This window comes from Triturus cristatus, chromosome 10 (assembly GCF_964204655.1).
Source record: "Triturus cristatus chromosome 10, aTriCri1.1, whole genome shotgun sequence".
In the NCBI taxonomy this organism is placed as follows: domain Eukaryota; kingdom Metazoa; phylum Chordata; class Amphibia; order Caudata; family Salamandridae; genus Triturus; species Triturus cristatus.
This window is the reverse complement of record NC_140593.1, coordinates 446,362,514-446,384,473: the sequence shown is the minus strand read 5'-3', so window position 1 is coordinate 446,384,473 and position 21,960 is coordinate 446,362,514. Positions and strand designations below refer to the sequence as shown.

The window sequence follows — 21,960 nt, the reverse complement described above, 5'->3', positions numbered from 1 at the left end:
TGAGATCAGTTTTTTCCTTTCACTGAATCTGGCTTGGGGGCCTCTTTAGTACCTCCAGGGCTTGGATGGTGGACACTGTGGGTTTTCTCACTGGATTTCATGTCAGTTGTGAGGCTTAGGGCAGGAGAAGAATGGGCCACAATTATCTGAAAGGTCTTCTAAACTGAGCTAGATCGGCATTATTCTGGTCTGATGCAACCTACCACACGCAGTAACAGCGTAGCTGGCGTCTGGGACATTAATAGCTAATTTGCGTAAGGGGGTGTTGACTTTTTTTGGGGTGATAATCAGAGGGGGGGGGGGTGGTCTAGGCACTGGTCATTAGTCAATAGTTTGCACAGTGTGTGCCCATGAGTCTTTGGGAAAATATGCCATGATCTGCTGTTATTTGAATTGAGTCTGATGGAGTATTGTGTGGCTCAGGCTACTGCCATACTCCACGCAGGTATTGGCCCCCCTCGCCAAGAAAGTAACAACAAGCTCTTGGACCGGCTGCTTGATAAAGGTATAAAGGTATGGGGCCTCCATGGAAGGCGGATGACCATGGAATAGGGAGGCATCCCCGCTTTCACAACCCCTCGCTGGTTCTCACTGCTCCTCCTCCTGGGCACCGGTTGCAGAAGATGGGAGGTAGATGGGCAGATGAGAGCTGGTCACTTGGCTCATCTGCTCAGGATGTCTTCCTGGGGACGATGGGAGCCAAGTCAGTCCATTCACATAGTGTCGTGGAAGGGGCTTACTATGCACCCGCCAGGCTCAGACGGACCTTTCAAGGGGTGTTTGCATTCTGCTTGATCTTTATACATCAGGCACATTCAGAGGCTGACCCTGCTCACCTCTTCTGCTAGACAGGTAGTTAACAGGTAGGCAGGCCCGGTCAGGAAGCCATTAAGACGCCCCCACATAGTTCCCCATTTGTGTACAGAAGTTCCCTGCTGACCCACACTGCTATAGGCGTGATAATGGCAACGGATGAGGTGGATAACTGGTGTGCCAGCTGGTAGCCCCGCTATAGTGTACCTTGCCTCTTGGCCATGCCCTCATTTGGGCATTCATTATGCTCTGATGCACTGCAGATAAATGCGCAGCAAGCAGCCTATTAGCACGATTTGAGGTACTGCCGGACAATCATAAAAAAAAAAAAGAAGAATTAAAAAAGAAGAAAAAAGCAATCGAAGGGATCTTATAAAAGGGCTAAATGGAAATTAAGGGACATGCCTTCCAGCTTAGACACTGAGGCACACTTATTTCCAGGCGGATGTGTATATGTTATCAGGTAAAACGCGTTACTCAGAGGGCAACCCAGCCAGTGGCTAAAGTGGGCTGACCCATTACCACATGCTATACGTGTGGCGGCAGAATGTGACTAACACTCAAACAGACCTGTAGCTAAAAACGGCAGGCCCATACCCTCCTCTGTGTATGATCTGTATGTATGTATGTATTTTTATTTCAAGAGCCTGGTAGACCGTTACACATGCCAAGCCAGATCTAAAAAATACTTAATACACATGTAGCCCAATACCATACATTCTATTACAAATATGTATCAAAACATTTCAGAACAGGCTGTAGAAAAGGATTATCAGTGCAAGTCCTCTACCTCCAGGGTTCATCAAATGAAGGAACCATCATAAAAAACCCAACCTACACAATAATATGTGAGATTCCGTGTAACAATGTTCCTGTCTACACATTATGCCACATTGCAATAACAATTTACCCTTAAAGGCCTCTTGGAGTTAACACATGCTTTTTCTATAAACTAATCAAGCTGTTTTTGTCTTTCATATCTTTCCATATTAAACATATTAGGCTTGTGGCATCGAATTTAACTTTTCCCAATGAACCAATTAGTCCTACCTCCTTGATCAATGGCTTCTTATTGAGCATAATGTATGCAATCCAAGCCCTCTTTTTTTTAAGTGAAAGCACCTATTTTTTGCCACATGAAATATAAAAGAAGGTCAACATGGGTGCAGAGCCAAACCGATCTCTCAATACTGCTTCTTGAAGCTTTCTATATCCTGTTCACATAAGGCCTGGCGACAGCTCCCCTGTCAAATGACACATCTTGTGTGTGGTCTAAGCCACTGTGTTGGAACGTTTATGTTTGAGGCCATGAATAAATGCCACAAGCTCTAAAGTGATTTATAGCGAACTGACTTTTTCTCTGAAACATGATTTGTATTTAAAATATTAGCTAAAATATGTGCTATCCAAATAGCTGGAACTTTTAGAATAAAAACATGGTGTATTTCACTTTTATTTTGTCCTTTTTAAAGCCAAAACCGGGCATATTATCAGAGGGATAGAAATTCATTTACTGTATCCATGGTGCAGCAGGTGCAGTAGGGCTGGGGCCTAGGAGGGTGAGGGGCCCATTGCAACCTAACTTTTAGTTGTGTTTTTTTTACTACATCAATTGCAATTGAATGTAACTTGCAATGTGTATTCTAGGAAGAACTGGACCTCTTCATGGACAGTGTTACAAGGCTCATCTTTACTGTTTCCTAAAACACAAGGAAGTGGTGGAACTGCTTGGGTAAGCATGTCAGTCGTTCTAGAATATACATGTGCCTGTGATTGTAGCAGACTGTAGTAATCCAGACTATAGTTTCAGCCGCCAGGTGTTCTAACCTGGACTTTCACTACCACCCCCCCCCCCCATATTTTGCTGCTAGTAGTAGAAATGTAAAACATCTCTTTAGAGCCATTTGGTTCTAGTCACACATTCTTTGCAGCATTTCACGAAGTGTTTTTCCTGTAATTATTCCTACTTATTATTTTTCTTTATTATTCCATTTAAATGGGAATTTATGTGCAGCGGGTTCAGAGGTTGCGGATCACGTGTCCACCACCATTAAATATAACCATTTTTAAAAGGACAGAATCTAAAAGAGCACTAAGAAAATAGAGGAGATGGGTAATAATAGGTTAAAGATGTGACTAGCATGTACATTTACAGGACAAAATACACTGAAGCAGGATGGCACTATGTAAAATTCACATGCAGCATTAGAGTGAGAATTGAGAAGTGGTACACATTGGCTGTGCCATTTGTTATGTACAATTGCTATACTTTGTACTGAACAGGCTGTGTGTTCTTGTGCTTCTTCTGCAAAGATAAAATGTCACCAAATGTGCGCATACATATCCATTGAATGTGGCACTAATTTCTGAAATGCCCTGTAACTATGACTTGTTACTGCAATGTAAAATACTGAACAATCGACAAATTGCTTCAGCATAGTTAAGCACTCTCCAAAATTAAGTATCCATTCGCACTTTGGCTGGTTTTACTCTGTGTTGAATGTTGTATTAAGCAAGAAACAGAATATCAGTTGATTCTAGAGCTAGCTAAACTTTTCCTGTTTATAAAGGCTTTAAGTGCCTTTAGTTTAGGTTGCTTAATCATTAACTTAAAGAACATTTTGGCTGAGCACTGTCTCAATGGACATTTCTGATACTCCTTGAAAGAAGGCTAAGACACATAAGAAATCAAAATATGGGTCTCCATTGGCCCGTCATTCACACCACTCTGAGTCTTATAATGCTGTGGGCACCCCTAGGCCTCACTCTGTTCCCCACATTAGAACTGACCCCAGCTCTGGTCCCACTGGCCCTGACTTACCGTGACCTTCAGCAATGCCACAACAGCTATAGGAGCTAAAACAGGCCTTAGACACCATTTTGGTACCCCTCTGGGTTCTTCTGGTGTGCCTTCAGGCCCAAAGGATCTGACCGAACCTCCAGTCAGGTTACGGTTAATGGATCTGTCCCAGACTATGCAAGTCGATTTGAGGGCAACTCCTTTCTCAAGCACAATTCTGCCTACTCTTGCCCTGGCGGCACGCACACTCAACCCATGGTGCTACACCTGTCGCTGGTGCTGCACCCAACACCACGGTTGTGGGCATAGACATCAGTCAGTTTGTCCAAAACTGAACAGACGTTTTATCGATTCGGAGACCCATCCTGTCCCACCTAGATCTCGACAATGCGTCCACTCAGAACTGGTCACTTCTGTCCCTCCCCTATTACGACGGGGACAATGATGATGATGACCAAGAACACTAAAATGAGGGTAATATCTTCGACCTTCAGGATGCCAGTGGTCTGTATACACCCCCATATATTAGCCTATTGTCTTCGACTCAAGCTATGCCACTGAAAGAATCCACTTCCTTCACCAGGGTGATCAGACGGGAAGCAGAGGTTTTAGATCTCACTATACGTACCTCTGTGGTAAAATCAAATTACTAAATGAGGTTCTGAACCATTTTCATACTAGCCAAGAACCATTACTACCATTTAATGAGGCCCTGACGGATTTCCTGGTGGGCACCTAGACGAAACCAGGATCCCACCCTCCTCTGAATAGGCAAGTAGAGATTTTCTTCAAATTGAATGAGACATTAGTCCAGCAATCACATTCCTTTATTTCAAAATCTTTCAATTGCATATAAAGTGCAGAAGTATAAACAGTTTCATCATACACAAATCTATCATAAAGATACTTTCCATATAAAAATGATAAAAACTGAAATAATTAAAAACCGAATCCATATAAAGTTTTAAAAACATGTCGTCAACTTTTGCTGTTCTCTAAGAGGACAAGTGTGGCCTGGGTTCTACTTAGCCCAAAGGCTGACCATAAAAACAACGCAATACAATAGCACGCAAACTGATCCCCAAGCATTTGGATAATTTAAAGTGCTTCTCGACACGGTCTAAAATTATGTCTCTGTACAAGAGGCAAATTAATTTTCTCCTTGGCTCGTCATAGAATTTACAGAAAAAAACGGTGTAAATCTGATTGTGAGGATGAACCATCACATGGAAATGGGGTTAAGTCATGTAAAAAGTACCAGCTACCTGGTTACCCCAGCAAATTAGGAATGTAATTACTAATATGAAGCGGTGTTGTAAATTGGGAACCTGTGCCAAATAGGAATGCATATCCAAGGGGATGGAGGGAGACAATTGGTAAAGATTCACTGAAGGTTTCAGATGATGGGCCTACCTTCTTTCCCGCATAGCTTTCAGGCAGAAGGCTTCCTTCAGCTTCGCTTTAGTTGTTAACTTACAACTGGTTGGATTTTCGTAAAGTTCCGAACAGCCCAGTGTCCCTAAGGTGGTTTTTACATAATGCAGCCATTTAATTTGATCAACGTGATCCAGCTTTAGAAAATCATTCAGGATGTTTTGGTTCAATTTTGCAGCCTCTCTCCTCCAGATAGAATGCCACAATATAATTGTAGCTAAACAAATCACGTCCCAGATAACTGGGGCCCCAAATTCAGTGTGGCAGTTGTGGTTAGAACATGTCCGTGGGAGAGAGAATAATATTTTGTAAAATCTGTCCTCAATACACTGCAGAGTATCAACATTGGCCATTCCCCAAATCCCTGCCCCATAAGTGGCCGCTGATACTGCTTTGGCCTTGTACACCTTCAGAATTTCTGGGATTGGTTTAGACCCCAGTTTTTTTTTTAGTTTTTTTTTTAAGAAAGCTGAAAATGGCCCTTATTCTTTTTTCAAAGGAGAGGCCTCTGTTTGCTACCATGCTATTCCATGTTAGGTTTTTGTCAAAACAAATCCCCAAATATGGAAAGGTATGGATCACCTCCAGCCTGCGTGCTTCTATGTGGAATGGATGGACTTTTCTTTTGATGTTGGCCTGCCACTTATATTTGTGTTTTTGCCTCATTAACTCTGAGGTCCATTTGTATCATGAAGCTAGTATAGGGATCAATTAGGGTCTGCAGTGCTCTACCTGTTCTTGCAATTAAGACCACGTCATCCACGTAAAGGAAGATGTGAAGTGGCATTTATGTTTGGAATATTCATTTTAGACCCCAACAGTGTGGCCTCCACCCCATTAATGCAGAGAAGAGGAAAGGGGCGAGGACGTAACCCTGTCTTACCCCCCTCCTGATTTTGAATGGTCTCGTACAGTCCCCTTCCGTACCATACCGAACATTAACCGATGTCTGGGAATACATCTGGCGGATGAAAATTATTATGGGTACGTTTATGCCCCTTGCTTCCATACCGCTCCGTAAATTGGAATGCGAGACAGTCAAAAGCTGTTGAAAGGTCTATAAAGGCCAGGTAGATGTGCCCCATCTTAGCTGCAGTGTATTTAGCCATCGCCAAGCTTAAGTTAAAACACTGGTCAGTGGTCCCTCTGCTTTGTTTAAAATCATATTGCACTGGAATTAGCAATTGGTTGTCCTCTGCCCAATCCTCTAGCCTTTTTAGCATTGTACGGCCCATTAATTTAGCTGTTCCATCAAAGAGTGAGATGGGCCTTGTTAGACCTGTCGGCCCTTTGGGTGGTCCCTCCTCATCATTATTTATTTTGTCCCACTTTTGCCTCAAACCCTGTTTGAATTGTTCCTTTTTGGGAACCACCAGACTTTTTCGTGTTGCTGCAGATTCAGGGAGCCATTTTAGCTACCCCTGAAACTTCTGTCTGAGGGCCTGGAGCACAAAATGGTGGCCACCTGTGACATCACCAGCATCCACTGGAACCTACCAGCACCTTCCAGAACATTCCAGGAGATTCCAGAACTCTGTGACAGTTGGAGACCGTTTAGAATGTTGGGAGGATAAGAGAGGCAGTTGGCAGTTGGAGCTGGCAGTTGGCACCTGACTGGTGAAGAGAGAGGAGCACAACAGTGAAGGAGGAAGGAGTGAAGCAGCAGGGGTGGAAACTTGTGCCTGGAGTGGGGTCCATAAACCCACCCTTGATACTTGTCCCTACTGATGGATCCCAGCCTATAGCCCTGTGTGGGAAGAAGACAGAAGAAACTTATCCTAAGGACCTGGACAGCAGGAACAGGCCTTAGAACCAAGAAAACAGCAAGATTCTGACCTGAGAACTGGTTTCCCTGGAGCCGGGCGTCGAGTAGCCTGAGACCTGGAGCCCGAGGTGGAGAAGCGGCGCTGACTGAAGTAGCAGACGTCGTACCCGGAGCCGCCTGAGGTCGTGAGAGGGCGCCGACGGAGGTCGTGAGGAATACCAGAGGTCGAGGAGGGAGTGAACCGAGGTCGAGCGAGCGGCGTCATCGGAGGAGTGAAGTCCGCCCTCCGGAGTCGTCGGAGACCGAGGTAGAGGTGAACCGGAGGTCGGGAGTGAGGATCGCACTCCCGAGTCGCCCGGAGCCTGTGAGGAGGAGCACCGGAGGTCGGGGGTGAGGATCGCACCCCGGAGTCGCCGGAAGTCGACATCGAGGCCAGGCCGGCCGACGTCATCGGAGCCGAGAGCGCCATCGGACCGGAGCCGCCCGAAGTCGACATCGTGAAGAGACTGCCCGACGCCGTCGAATCGGAGGTCGAGATCGAACCGAGGCCACCGACATCGGACCGGAACCGCCTGCCGGCGTCGTCAAAGAACTGACATTGTGCCGAGGCCGCCGAGACCGAACCGGAACCGCCCCACGGCGTCGACACGACTCCAGCGGCGTCGGAACATCAGAAAAAGGGCAGTAAGTGGAGTAGAGGGCGCCTAAGGCCCTGTGGAGACCTGAGAGACTGCTCTAAGGGGCTAGGGAGGTGCTGAAACCCACCTGACTGTGCCTGGGGTGAACTGGGACTAACCTAGAGAGGTTGTGTGGAGAGAGAAAGCCAGGGCACTGGTATTCCCCCCTTTGATCTACCTCAGCTTAGGCCTCAGCCTTGTCCCAGCCAGGGAGTAGCCCCCCTCAAGCCTTCCACAACCCTACAAGCTGTGCCTGGGCCAAATCAGCCCTTAAGAATTGAAGTGTCATCTGATTACATGAGTGTTGCTGTATACTTTTAATTATTTATTGGGGGTACTGTATTTATTGAATTTTTACCTATTTATTGCTGCACTATCTTTATAGGTCCACAGGACTTGTTGGTGTACAATATTTATTGGTACAGTATTTATTGCCTCAAAGTATTTAATTGTCTGTATATATTGCACTTGTATTTATGCCCTGTTATTTATGATCACCCCTATTTATTTCATCAAACAGCCAATATTTATTTGACCTGCACTAATTGAAACTTGTATATTGTGATTGACCTATTTATTTTTCCAATCAGCAACTAAGAGAAAAAGATAAAGAAGAATATTTTCATAATTTTTACGGTGTAGAGTCGTTTTTGGAACGGATGCACGCATGGTTATTGTATGGGTATATTGTATGCTTAGCACTGCGCCTGTTTCCTGACCACTCGAGCCAAGCTACCACAGTGTGTTCGGGGAGTCCACCACCACCCTGCGGAGTGGGAGTGGGCGTTTCCAACATAAATTGGTGTTCAGTGGTGGGATAGAGCTGTGCCTACGTATACTCAACAATAACTGTGGGTAGTCCATAGGCCTACACCGGGAGTTTTCTCAAAGCGGCCTTCCAAATTGTGGGTTTTTGTTTTTTTCCAAATTTACTCTGGTGGTGGGAGGAGGTATTACTAAAGGTACCCCCCTACATTGTTACTGCACAAAACCTGTCCTCTAACCTGAGTGGGCAAGATGGAGTTTGTACTGGAAGACTTAGACACGTACACTGTGGCCCAACTCAGGGAGTTTTGCCAGCGGGAGGGGGTGTACTGTCCCCCAGGAGCAAAGAAGGGTGCACTCCAAACCAGCTTAAGGGCTTGGGGGGAGGCACGCCGAGAAAGCAAGGCTGAGGAGGAAGACAGGGATGGAGAGCCTGACCCCGAGGGGGCTGAGATGTACCAACCTGAGGTGGGGAACCTGTCAGCAGGGCCCAGGACACTTTCTAGGAAGGGCAGCACTGTCTCTAGCGGGGGCTTATCCAGCGTGGAGTTAGCAGATCGGAGAGAGAAAAGACAGCTCACATGGGATTTAGCAAAGCTGGAGAAGGAGAAGGAGGAACAGAGGTTGGCTCATGAGACGGAGAAAGAGAGGATGGCTCATGAGATAAGACTGAAAGAGATAGAGCTTCAGATCCTAAGAATTGGAGCACCAACTGTTCCTAATGGTGGCAGCCAAATCCAAGAGTCCACCAGGGAACCCAAACCTTACCTGCCAAAGGACATAGTAGCTAGCTATGGGGCGGGTGACGACATCGCCAAGTGGCTAGCAGCCTATGAGGTCTCGTTGAGGGCCCATGGGGTTCCAGTGAAGTACTGGGGAGGGGGATTGTATAAGTACATGCCTCCAGCTGGTAGGGATGCTTTATTGGCCCTCGAAGAGGATGAGCAGACCCACTACCCCACCATGAAACTGGCGCTCATCAGAAAGTTTGGACTAACACCTGAAAAGTACAGACAGAAGTTCAGGGGTAGTCACAAACTGGGCACACAGAATTGGGTGGACTTCCTGGACTATGCAAAGAAGGCACTGGAAGGTTGGATTCAGGGCAGTGAAGTAAGGAACTACGAGGAGCTGTTTGACCTAGTACTGAAGGAACACCTACTCGAGAAATGTTTCCCTGAACTGCGGCAACACCTGGTGGATAGCAAGCTGACCAGCCCCCGGAAGCTTGCTGAGGAGGCGGACATTTGGGCCAGTACCCGGGTGTCCACAAGGGGGACTGGAGGGGATACTCAAAAGGCCGGACAGGGCGCCCCCCAGAAGAAAGAAGGAGGGGAAAAGAAAAAGGAGTTCTCCAAAGGCCCCCAAAATAACTTCCAAGGGAAGGGAACAGGATTCACCTCTAAGGCTAACCCACCCAGAAACCCTAATCCTGGCCAGAGTCAGCAGCCAAGGGTTGTCCATTGCTACGAGTGCGGTGGCGTTGGACACTATAAAGGAGATCCGAAGTGTCAGAAACGATCACCCCCTCCCACTGGAGGAAAGCCCCCCGGAGTAGCTAGTGTAGTGCTCGGGGAGGAGATGCCCTTAACTAAGGGAAGGGAGTGGGCGGGTGTCACTTTAGTGTCCCTGGGAGAACGGGAGATGGTTCCTAAGATCCAGGTGCCCGCAAATACCGCAAAGTATGGGCAGTGGATCACCATCAACGGCCAAAGAGGGGAGGCTCTGAGAGACACAGGAGCCAGTATGACTATGGTGCGTAGTCAACTGGTGTCTCCAGAGCAGGTAATTCCCGATGTACTCCACCCAGCCGCGATGGCTGACGGCAGAACCGGTCACTATCCAGTGGCCGAGGTTCCCTTTGAATGGGGGGGGGTTGCAGGTTCACTTCGAGTTGCCGTAAGCCCTGCCGTGCCAGTCGATTGTCTGCTGGGCAATGACATGGAGCACAACGCTTGGAAGGAGGTGGAATACCGGACTCACACCGAGATGCTGGGTACACCTGACTGGGCCTGTGTTAGCACAAGGTCCGAGACTACCCGAAGAGGGAGTTCATTCCGGCTGGAGCCTGGAACAAAGGCCCAGCCAGCTGCCAGTCAAGGGAAGAACCGAGGACAGGAGGAGCCTGCCTCGGCGTCTCCACCCCGTAGGACGGATAGGCCACCGGAGGTGGTGGACCAGGAGTCTGCGGAGGGGGACGTTACCAACCTGGAGGACCTACCCATCCCGGCCGAGTGGCACGTGGAGGGAGGCCCGTCCAGGGAGGAATTCTGCCAGGGCCAGAGGGAGTGCCCTACCCTTGAGGGGCTGAGGCGACAGGCCGAAGCCCAGGCAGCAGGGAACGTTGAAGGGAACTACAGTGTTTACTGGGAGGATGGCCTCCTCTACAGTGAACCCAAGGCACCCCTACATGGATCGTCACGAGCCTTGGTAGTTCCTCAACGTTATCGAGCCTTCCTTTTAGAGTTGGCTCACGAGATACCATTGGCAGGACACCTGGGGCAAGACAAGACCTTCGCACGTCTTGTCCCACACTTTTATTGGCCTCAGATGAAAGTGTCGTCCGATACCTACTGCCGGACATGTGTGTCTTGCCAAGCCAGTGGGAAAACAGGGGTGAAGCTGAAAGCTCCCCTGGAACCACTTCCTGTCGTTAGCACCCCCTTTGAAAGGGTGGGCATCGACATTGTGGGTCCATTAGATCCACCAACTACAGCTGGTCACAGGTTTATCCTGGTTCTGGTGGATCATGCCACACGGTACCCAGAGGCAATACCTCTGAGGACCATAACAGCACCTGTTGTGGCTAGGGCCCTGATGGGAATCTTTACCCGAGTGGGTTTTCCCAAGGAAGTTGTGTCCGACAGGGGGACCAACTTCATGTCAGCATATATGCGGGCAATGTGGAAGGAGTGTGGAGTGACCTACCGGTTCACAACTCCTTACCACCCCCAGACCAATGGTCTGGTGGAGAGGTTTAATAAAACCTTGAAAGGCATGATCAGAAGTCTGCCTGAAAGCCTGCGGAGGAAATGGGACGTCCTCCTACCCTGTTTACTTTTTTCCTACAGGGAAGTGCCACAGAAGGGAGTGGGCTTCAGCCCCTTCGAGCTTCTGTATGGGCACCCTGTACGTGGACCTCTTAACCTGGTGAGAGACGGATGGGAAAGAACTCCCAGAAAGCTCCCCCAGGATGTGGTGAGCTACATGCTGGCCTTCCGGAGCCAAATGGCTAAGTTGTGGAAGCAAGCTTCTGACAACTTGGAAGCCAGCCAAGCAGTGATGAAGGCGTGGTATGACCACAACGCTCACCCGGTGGAGTTGGAGCCTGGCCAGAAGGTGTGGGTGATCGAACCAGGAGAGCTTAGTGCCCTCCAGGATCGCTGGTCAGGACCCTTTGAGGTGTTGGAGAAGAAGGGTAAGGCTACCTACCTGGTGGACCTGAAGACCCCTCGTCAGCCCCTGCGGGTGCTGCATGCCAACCGCCTCAAACCCCACCACGAGAGGCCCGAAGTCATCTTGATGATGGTGACTGACGGAGGAGAGGACGTGGAAAGCGAGCCTCTCCCTGATCTGTTTGCGTCTCAGGAAAAGGATGGGTCGGTGGAGGGAGTGATTCTCTCCCCATCTCTAACTCCTGAACAGCAGGAGGACTGTCGCCAGGCCCTGGGGCAGTACTCTGCGTTGTTCTCCCTTGTCCCGGGTAGGACTCACCTGTGCGTCCATGACGTGGACACAGGAGACAGCCCACCTGTGAAGTCCAAGATCTACCGGATGTCAGACAAGGTGAAGGCCAGCATTCATAGTGAAGTCACTAAGATGCTGGAGCTAGGAGTGATTGAACCTTCTAGCAGCCCCTGGTCCAGTCCGGTGGTGTTAGTACCGAAAGCTGCACCACCGGGTGCCCAACCAGAACTGAGGTTCTGTGTGGACTACCGGGGACTGAATTCAGTGACAAAGACTGATGCACATCCGATCCCTAGGGCGGATGAATTGATTGACCGGCTGGGAGCTGCCCAATATCTAAGTACCTTTGACCTTACTTCGGGGTACTGGCAGATCTCTTTGACTGATGGAGCAAGGGAAAGGTCAGCCTTCTCCACGCCCAATGGCCACTACCAGTTCTGTGTGATGCCCTTTGGGCTCAAGAACGCACCTGCCACGTTTCAGCGCCTGGTAAACCAGATCCTCACCGGAATGGAGAGTTTCTCTGCTGCTTATCTGGATGACATAGCCGTCTTCAGTAACAGCTGGGAGGATCACTTGCGTCACCTGCAAGCTGTTCTCCAGGCCCTGAGACAAGCTGGATTGACGATCAAGGCCAGCAAGTGCCAGATCGGGCAGGGGTCGGTAGTGTACCTTGGACACTTGGTGGGTAGGGGAACGGTGCAACCCCTCCAGGCGAAGATCGAGGCCATCATGGCCTGGGAACCCCCCAAGACACAGACTGAGGTCCGAGCATTTTTGGGCCTCACGGGATACTATTGCCGCTTCGTGAAGGGGTACGGTACCATCGTAGCCCCTCTCACGGAGCTCACGTCCAAGAAACAACCTCGACGGGTAGTCTGGACGGAGGCTTGTCAGCAAGCCTTTGAGAAATTGAAGAAAGCCATGTGCGAGGCCCCGGTCTTAAGGGCCCCAGACTTTTCCAAGAAGTTCATTGTCCAGACAGATGCATCAGAACATGGCATTGGGGCAGTGTTATCGCAACTCAACGAAGAGGGTCTGGATCAACCCGTGGTCTTCCTATCCCGGAGACTACTTCCCAGGGAACAGAAGTGGAGTGCAATAGAGCGTGAAGCCTTTGCAGTGGTATGGGCTCTGAAGAAGCTGCGGCCATACCTGTTTGGCTCGCACTTCCTTGTTCAGACCGACCACAGACCCCTTCGTTGGCTGATGCAGATGAAGGGGGAGAATCCCAAGTTGTTGAGGTGGTCTATTTCCCTACAGGGGATGGACTTTCAGGTGGAACATCGGCCTGGAGTGGACCACGCCAATGCAGACGGTCTCTCAAGGTATTTCCGCCTTAGTGATGAGAACTCCCAAGGGGTTGGGTAGCTCTCCCCACTTTCAGCTGGGGGGGACGCGTGTTAGACCTGTCGGCCCTTTGGGTGGTCCCTCCTCATCATTATTTATTTTGTCCCACTTTTGCCTCAAACCCTGTTTGAATTTTTCCTTTTTGGGAACCACCAGACTTTTTCGTGTTGCTGCAGATTCAGGGAGCCATTTTAGCTACCCCTGAAACTTCTGTCTGAGGGCCTGGAGCACAAAATGGTGGCCACCTGTGACATCACCAGCATCCACTGGAACCTACCAGCACCTTCCAGAACATTCCAGGAGATTCCAGAACTCTGTGACAGTTGGAGACCGTTTAGAATGTTGGGAGGATAAGAGAGGCAGTTGGCAGTTGGAGCTGGCAGTTGGCACCTGACTGGTGAAGAGAGAGGAGCACAACAGTGAAGGAGGAAGGAGTGAAGCAGCAGGGGTGGAAACTTGTGCCTGGAGTGGGGTCCATAAACCCACCCTTGATACTTGTCCCTACTGATGGATCCCAGCCTATAGCCCTGTGTGGGAAGAAGACAGAAGAAACTTATCCTAAGGACCTGGACAGCAGGAACAGGCCTTAGAACCAAGAAAACAGCAAGATTCTGACCTGAGAACTGGTTTCCCTGGAGCCGGGCGTCGAGTAGCCTGAGACCTGGAGCCCGAGGTGGAGAAGCGGCGCTGACTGAAGTAGCAGACGTCGTACCCGGAGCCGCCTGAGGTCGTGAGAGGGCGCCGACGGAGGTCGTGAGGAATACCAGAGGTCGAGGAGGGAGTGAACCGAGGTCGAGCGAGCGGCGTCATCGGAGGAGTGAAGTCCGCCCTCCGGAGTCGTCGGAGACCGAGGTAGAGGTGAACCGGAGGTCGGGAGTGAGGATCGCACTCCGGAGTCGCCCGGAGCCTGTGAGGAGGAGCACCGGAGGTCGGGGGTGAGGATCGCACCCCGGAGTCGCCGGAAGTCGACATCGAGGCCAGGCCGGCCGACGTCATCGGAGCCGAGAGCGCCATCGGACCGGAGCCGCCCGAAGTCGACATCGTGAAGAGACTGCCCGACGCCGTCGAATCGGAGGTCGAGATCGAACCGAGGCCACCGACATCGGACCGGAACCGCCTGCCGGCGTCGTCAAAGAACTGACATTGTGCCGAGGCCGCCGAGACCGAACCGGAACCGCCCCACGGCGTCGACACGACTCCAGCGGCGTCGGAACATCAGAAAAAGGGCAGTAAGTGGAGTAGAGGGCGCCTAAGGCCCTGTGGAGACCTGAGAGACTGCTCTAAGGGGCTAGGGAGGTGCTGAAACCCACCTGACTGTGCCTGGGGTGAACTGGGACTAACCTAGAGAGGTTGTGTGGAGAGAGAAAGCCAGGGCACTGGTATTCCCCCCTTTGATCTACCTCAGCTTAGGCCTCAGCCTTGTCCCAGCCAGGGAGTAGCCCCCCTCAAGCCTTCCACAACCCTACAAGCTGTGCCTGGGCCAAATCAGCCCTTAAGAATTGAAGTGTCATCTGATTACATGAGTGTTGCTGTATACTTTTAATTATTTATTGGGGGTACTGTATTTATTGAATTTTTACCTATTTATTGCTGCACTATCTTTATAGGTCCACAGGACTTGTTGGTGTACAATATTTATTGGTACAGTATTTATTGCCTCAAAGTATTTAATTGTCTGTATATATTGCACTTGTATTTATGCCCTGTTATTTATGATCACCCCTATTTATTTCATCAAACAGCCAATATTTATTTGACCTGCACTAATTGAAACTTGTATATTGTGATTGACCTATTTATTTTTCCAATCAGCAACTAAGAGAAAAAGATAAAGAAGAATATTTTCATAATTTTTACGGTGTAGAGTCGTTTTTGGAACGGATGCACGCATGGTTATTGTATGGGTATATTGTATGCTTAGCACTGCGCCTGTTTCCTGACCACTCGAGCCAAGCTACCACAGTGTGTTCGGGGAGTCCACCACCACCCTGCGGAGTGGGAGTGGGCGTTTCCAACAGGCCTAAAATTACAAAGTAGGCTTTCGTCCCCCATTTTGTATATGGGAATTAATTTGCTCTTATTCCAGGATTCTGGAGGACCCACTTTAGCTATGATGTTAAGTGTTTGTCAGGAGAGGGGCCCATATCTCTTGATGTGCCAAAAGCACGTCTATCAGCATCCCGTCCGGCCCTGGGGCTTTGCCTGGCTCAGTCTGTGCTAATCCACGTTTCTTCAATGTAAAAAAAAAAAACAGCGATCCATTGGTAGTGGCCAGAGGTGTATTAACCGGTCTGGGAATGTTGTTCAATATTTTACTAAAATGGGCCATCCAAGCTTCCTCTCTGACATGAAGGTCTAACATTGAAACTCTGTCTTCAGCTAGGAAGGATGCATTTATCTCTTTCCAGAAAGCCTGGCTGTTCTTTTTTGCTGCTGCTGTTCGAAGTCCGTCCCAGGCATCCTCTCTTAGGGTTTGGATTCTGATATGACGTGCCTCTTTATATTGTTTGCTCAGGGTTTGTACTACTTTCGGGTCTCTTGGTGTAACTCTCAGGGCAGCATGTAAGTTGTTTAGGGCACAGGTGCAGGCGGCATCAAACCAGCCAGAGGTTGGTACCTGGTTACGGGGTGTGGAGCGTGTCAGTTTTATTTTTATGCGGTCAAGTATGCCCGCAAAAGCATTGATAAACTGCCTTGGCTCCGAGTTGTCATCTAAACAGATGAGGATTTCAGTGTTCATCTCTGCCAATATCTGTGGGAAGAATTCCTCTTTATTAATTTTCTCCCACTTAAGAGTATAGCCGTTCGTTCTAGTAATCACCGGCTTTGGCACCTTGGTTGAGTGCTTGTTTGATGCCTCCCATTTAAAGTAGGCTGTCAGGAATGCGTGATTGCTAAAATTAGTGAAATCACAATTTATTTGTGAGAACCGATCACTGAAACCCTCTGAGGCCACTATATAATCTATGGTGGATCCACACCACATGCCTCATGGGCAGGTACTCTCATGTGTCATGGGACAGCAGACCTCTAGTTCGCTGTTCCAGAAGAAAACTGACCAACATTTAGTTTTGAATGAACAAGATAAGTCGATTGGTCAGGCCTGGATACAACAGTGTTGAGTAGGGCATTTGGAACAAGCATAGTACTTTGGCGCTCCACGGGCTACTACTCTGGTGTTCAACAGTCCTTGATGGACATACCCTCCTACTACTCTAGGCTGTTTGGAGCAAAGGCTGACTTGGCCTTAGTAAGATTTAAAGAGAGCAATGCCACTGCTCGCCTCTCTGCCTAGCCAGCCTACTCAGCAGTTCTCCCAGCATCTCAGCCTCATTTTGAGGATTTGAAGGGATACCCACAGAGACAACACAAATACTTCCCTCAGTACAATCAAGGCCCACATTCCTTTCAGAAAACAGGCTGGAGAACCGACAGACAGCGTCCAGGAACCAAAGGGCACTGTGCTACTCATAATCTCCCCCGCCCCAAACCGCTCCTCCGAGCCACCTCAAAACCACTTTAAATTGCCCTTGGGAGCACACAAATGCCCAGTCGGAGGTTTCATCACCTTACACCTCCACGAATAGAGGAGAATCACGTCGGACCAATCGGTGTTCCAGTTCGTGCAACAGGGCTATTACCTTTCTTTTCTGTCTCACCACTTACATATGTCACTCACTCTGCAACACATACCGGAGGACCACTTGACCTTACTCCGCGAAGATGTTCAGGCTCTTTTTGCGAAGGGACCAGTAGAGAGGGTGCCAGCCACAGAGACCAGGTCAAGCTGTTAACTTCTTTTATTTCATGGTGCTGAAATTGGATGAAAGCCTTCGTCCCATCCTGGATCTTCATCCAATGAATTTCTTCTTGCGCAATGACAAGTTCAAAATACTTAGCTGGGCCCAAGTTTTGTGTAGCAAACGCAACAAGATGATGGACTTTGATTCCTTTGATCCAGGAGTATAGATGCTGGTGTTGGATCTACAAGATGCCAACTTCATTTTCTTGTCCTGTAGCCCCACAAATGCTACCTGCGGTTTCAGGTAGACAACGGGCTCTTACAATTTACCGTGCTCCCCTTTGGACTTGCCAGTGCATCTCTGGTATTCACAAAGATGGTGGTGTTGGCTGCAGCCCATCTGCAAAGGTTGGTATTACCAGTCTTCCCATACCTCGATGACTCGCTACTTAAGTCAGTCTCATTTCAAACAGTCGTCAGCCACCTCCAGACGATGGCTGACCTGTTTGTACTTTTCTAATAATGTGAATAATGTCACACAGGACTCCTTCACAACAGCTCTCCTTTAGTCAGTCATCCTGGACATGGCGGTTTTCAGAGCCTTTCCTTCACTTCAAGGAGTCTAGGACATTCAGGCTATGATGCCAAGGTTTCAAGCCGTGACCTGGGTCTTGGTGAGAGTGGCATTGAGGCTTCTGGGCCTTTTTGCCTTCTACATCATGCTTGTAGACCATGCCAGGTGGCACATGCCGCCTGCACTACGGTTTGAAGGAGAAGACTGTGAAACACCTTTAGTGGTGGCTGACTGACCGCAATTGGACCAATGGCAGACTCTTTTCTCTACCCCATACGCAGCTACCGGTCATGACCAATGCATCGTTTCTGGGTTGGGGAGTTCATCTGGGAGAGGTGGAAACTCACTTCTGCATCAACGTGCTGGAGCTGTGAGTAATTCACTAGGGCATTAAACGCGCTCTTCTCAACCTTCAAGGGGGAACTAGTACAGGTTCTCATTGTCACAAGAACCTTTGTGTGTGGCTGAATGCACAGGATATTTCCCTAATTGCCCAGCACCTGGCAGGGTCTTAAAATGCCAGAGTAGATTATCTCGGCCAACAATGCTTAGCGGATCACGAATGGCAGTTGCACTTGGAGGTGACGCTAGGCATCTTCCAACAATGGAGAGAACCCTGGCTTTATCTATTTGCCACAGCAGATAATGGGCAGTATGCAAACATTTGTGCACTGGAATACCCACACTGCTCTCATTGTTCCTGAATTTGGAGTCTGGACTCCAGTACATCTTTTGGCCCTGCCTTTCCTGCCCAGTGTTGAAAAGCATCAGGAAAAACTGGGCCCTAGTCATCCCACTGGCCCCATACTGGACAAGGAGTGTGTGATACCCAGAGCTTCTGGCCATGAGCACCTGTTCTCTAATCCGGCTGCAACGTTAGAAGGACCTCCTGTCGCAACAGCAGGCGAGTATCTTGCACCCAGGCCTGCACAACCTACACTTCCATGTGTGGAGATTGAATGGCAGCAGTTACTGACCTTTGATCAGCCTCCTGAAATGGTAGGAGTCCTCTTGGCAGCCAGACATCCATCCACCATAACAGTTTATGCGAGACGCTGAGAGAAGTTTGTTGTCGGATGTTCCTCTCACAACATTCAAACCTTGAATGCAAAGTTGTCTTATGTTCTAATGCTCTGTCTTTCTTTAGCTACAGATTCTTGCTGTAGTGACCGCTAAAGGGTATCTTTCGGCCCTCGTGGCCTTCTTACATTTGCCAGATCAGCCCTCCCTCTTCAAGTTACAGGTTGTAATGCGTTTTATTGAAGAGGATGACCCATCTCTTTCCTCCAACACCATTCCTCTGATGCCTTAGGAACTTAACATGGTCCTCACTTTTCTGATGTGCACTCCTGTGGCAACCATGCACAGCTGCCCCCTCCATCTCCTAACCATCAAGGCAGCGTTACTAATTATATCTTCAAGTTGAGTCAAAGGAGCTGTAGGTTTTAGTCTGTCCTCCAGACAAAAGCAGCATTCCTGACAAACATAGCTATGCCCTTCCAAATAGGACACAGAATCCCCTCACCGAGTTTTTATGCACTGCTCTACCATCTGGAGCCTAAGAGGGCCCTTAGTTTCTATATTGACTGGACCAGAGAATACCAACTGGATGATAGGCAATTAATCAGTTTTTCTAGAGCAAAAATGGGCAAAAGAGAACCATCTCATGATGGATTGTGGGTATGCATCAAGAGCTACTGTGGGCTGGTTAAAAAGCAACCCCTTGAGTATTGCGTGCTCATTCCACCAGAGTGAAGGCGTGGTGTTCGGTTCTGGACATCTGCCAGTCGGCTATGTGGGTGTTTCTCAAAACATTTATGAAGCATTACTGCCTGGATAACCAGGTTCAACGGGATGGGCAATGTGCCTGTTCGTTACTGCAGGATTTCCTGGTATGAACCATTCCACAGGCCCACTACCTGGAGGAGATGCTGCTATGACATCTGTTCACAAGTTGAGTAATCTCCAATTAGACGGCGCTATAAGAAGGACATGTTACTTACCTGTGGCAACTCCTTTTCTGCTACAGACTCCATCTAATCACATATTCCTCACCGACCCTCCCATACTTCCCATTCTGCGGACTGCCTTCATTCAATCCATGAATAAGATTCCAAATATGAAAATCTGCACACTGCCATACTCTTGATTTCAAAGGCTCTGCGTCCAGAAAGAAACTAATGCCAGCGCGATTGGGTCCCTGACAAATGGCCAGGGTGGAGCGGATTTGACACAGAGCTGTTAGAGGGAATTCCTAGCAAACCTTTGGAACCAGGTTAGCACCTGGGTAAATTTACAAGGTGAGAAACCTGCAGTTAAATAGTCTCTGCCAGAAAAGGTGTTACTGAAGATAAGTAACTTGTTCATCTCATAAAGACTTCACTGAAAAATATAACCTGGTAATTAAATTTTTGTGTGTTCACAATTTAATGGCAGTTTTTCCTGTCATCTGTTTCTAGTTTTTCTCCACCAGAATATACTTTATGGAATTGTTCATTAAATCATTGAAGACCTCACTCTTAACTGCTCTTCTCACTCTAGAGTTCTATGCTGCAGATTGTCTACTTCAAGAGAAAAGCCAGACTGCACCATTTAAAAATGATCGAAGAATCGGTGTTTGTTTAAAAAGTTCTAGGACTGAATTGAATAATCAAGAGATGTACTTTTTACAGCCATGTTTTGTTCTGGGTTTATGGGTTGACTTTTGATCTCAAGGCTTCTTCCACTGATGGATTCATTCCATTTACTTTTAGTCATGGAACTCGGCTCTTTTGCGTTATTGGCTCTCTTTTTAAGGTTTTTGGGTGTTTAGGGAAGGAAATGTTTTGTATTCAACATTTCAGATTATTCACTATGCTTTTATTCAGATGCTTGTGTTTTTCTAAGGGTGACCTAGGTTGAGATCTTCCATAGGTAAGGAACAACAAGCATTCCTCTTCACAGATTTGAATAAACCTACTTAACTTTTGGCACACTTAACATATCTGGAGTTTTGCGCCTTCTGTCTTATGATTTGTGTGAACCCACAGATGTGCTAGATTTATTTTAGCCAATGTGTCTGTAGAGCTGTATGAGCTTATGAAGCACCCTGTTATTTACTTTTTTTCTGTAAATACTTTCAGATGAATGGGCAGTATTAGTTTCTCTAATGCCTGCCATACACGCATGACAATATGCGGTATATGCCTCCTTTTTCCGCTTTCCCTCACCCTGCATGTTGTTACAACGCGGTCGTTACAACGACCGCGTTATAACAACCCAATACCATTACCCCGCAAGTTGTTACGACGACTTGCGGAGGGGGGCGCTGGATGTTGGAATAGTATAATTTACTATTCCAACTCCAGTCAGTGCGGACAGTAGGGAAGGTGTTGGATTTAAAATCCAACACCTTCTCCCCCCTCCGCAAGTCGTTGTAACGACTTGCAGGGTAATGGTATTGCGTTGTTACAACGTGGTCGTTGTAACGACTGCGTTGTGACAACATGCGGGGTGACTGATGTTTACCCAATATGCGCACTCCTATTTTTAGAAAAGTTGTCTAGTTAAAGATAAAGTATTATTTTCAGAATTATGTTGTGTGGAAATGAGCAAAAACACCTTACCTCATTCTGAATGAAGGCTAAGGGCTAAAAATAAAGAACAATTAACCTGCATTCTAAGCTGCGTTAGAAGCTGCGGTAAGACAGGCTCACAGTATTAGAAATCTGGGGCCCGATACTGATGGGGGGGGCAGTGGAGTAACACAGGCCCCCATGGTGCAGGCCCCCCCCCCCCCCCCCCTCAGTACTCTGGCCGAGAACTCCTGAGTGATTATGGAGGGGGGCCTCTCCACGTACCTTGCAGCGGAGGCCCCCGCAAGTTTTGATATGCCAGTGAGAGGAAGGGGGGGGGGGGAATCTGTCTGCAGCACACCTTCTAATTGGTGCACTGGACACAAACGAAGCAAATGCTCCCTGATCATGCACTACCCGTAGGGCAGGTGAGACCTCAAGACCCTGTGGCAGCACATTAGCGGGAGACGGAGCAGCTACTGGAAGCAGCTGCTCCGTCTTTCACTGTGCAGGTAGCACCCGCCTACTTTTCAAGAGTGGAAATGAATCTCTGTGCAGGTGGGTGCACCTGCCTGCAAAGGGGGGTGTCTGAGGAGTCCTACATCCAGAGGGCTACCCTCAAGCGGCGCACAGACTCTTTGCCACCTTTCTGCGCCCCCTCGTAGTCTTTGTCTCTGATCCCATTGACTGTAATACACCATGAGGGCAGATGTAAAGTGTTTAATAATAAACCGCCCCTGAGAGCTTGTTACCATTAACATACACTTTTCACATTATCTAAGTGAGGCCTGCATTTTTT

The 21,960-nt window shown here is 48.4% G+C and overlaps 1 protein-coding gene across 10 annotated transcripts in view; it reads left to right on the top strand.

The window, feature by feature from the left end:
• The window catches only part of ARHGAP12 (Rho GTPase activating protein 12), a 432,157-nt gene that overhangs the window by 262,293 nt on the left and 147,904 nt on the right, over nt 1–21,960 (top strand). For all 10 annotated transcript variants that reach the window (XM_085631848.1, XM_085631845.1, XM_085631846.1 and 7 more), the window contains one exon: nt 2,461–2,545. In XM_085631848.1, coding sequence (XP_085487974.1) covers nt 2,461–2,545 — 85 coding nt within the window. The remainder of the gene's footprint in view (nt 1–2,460; nt 2,546–21,960) is intronic.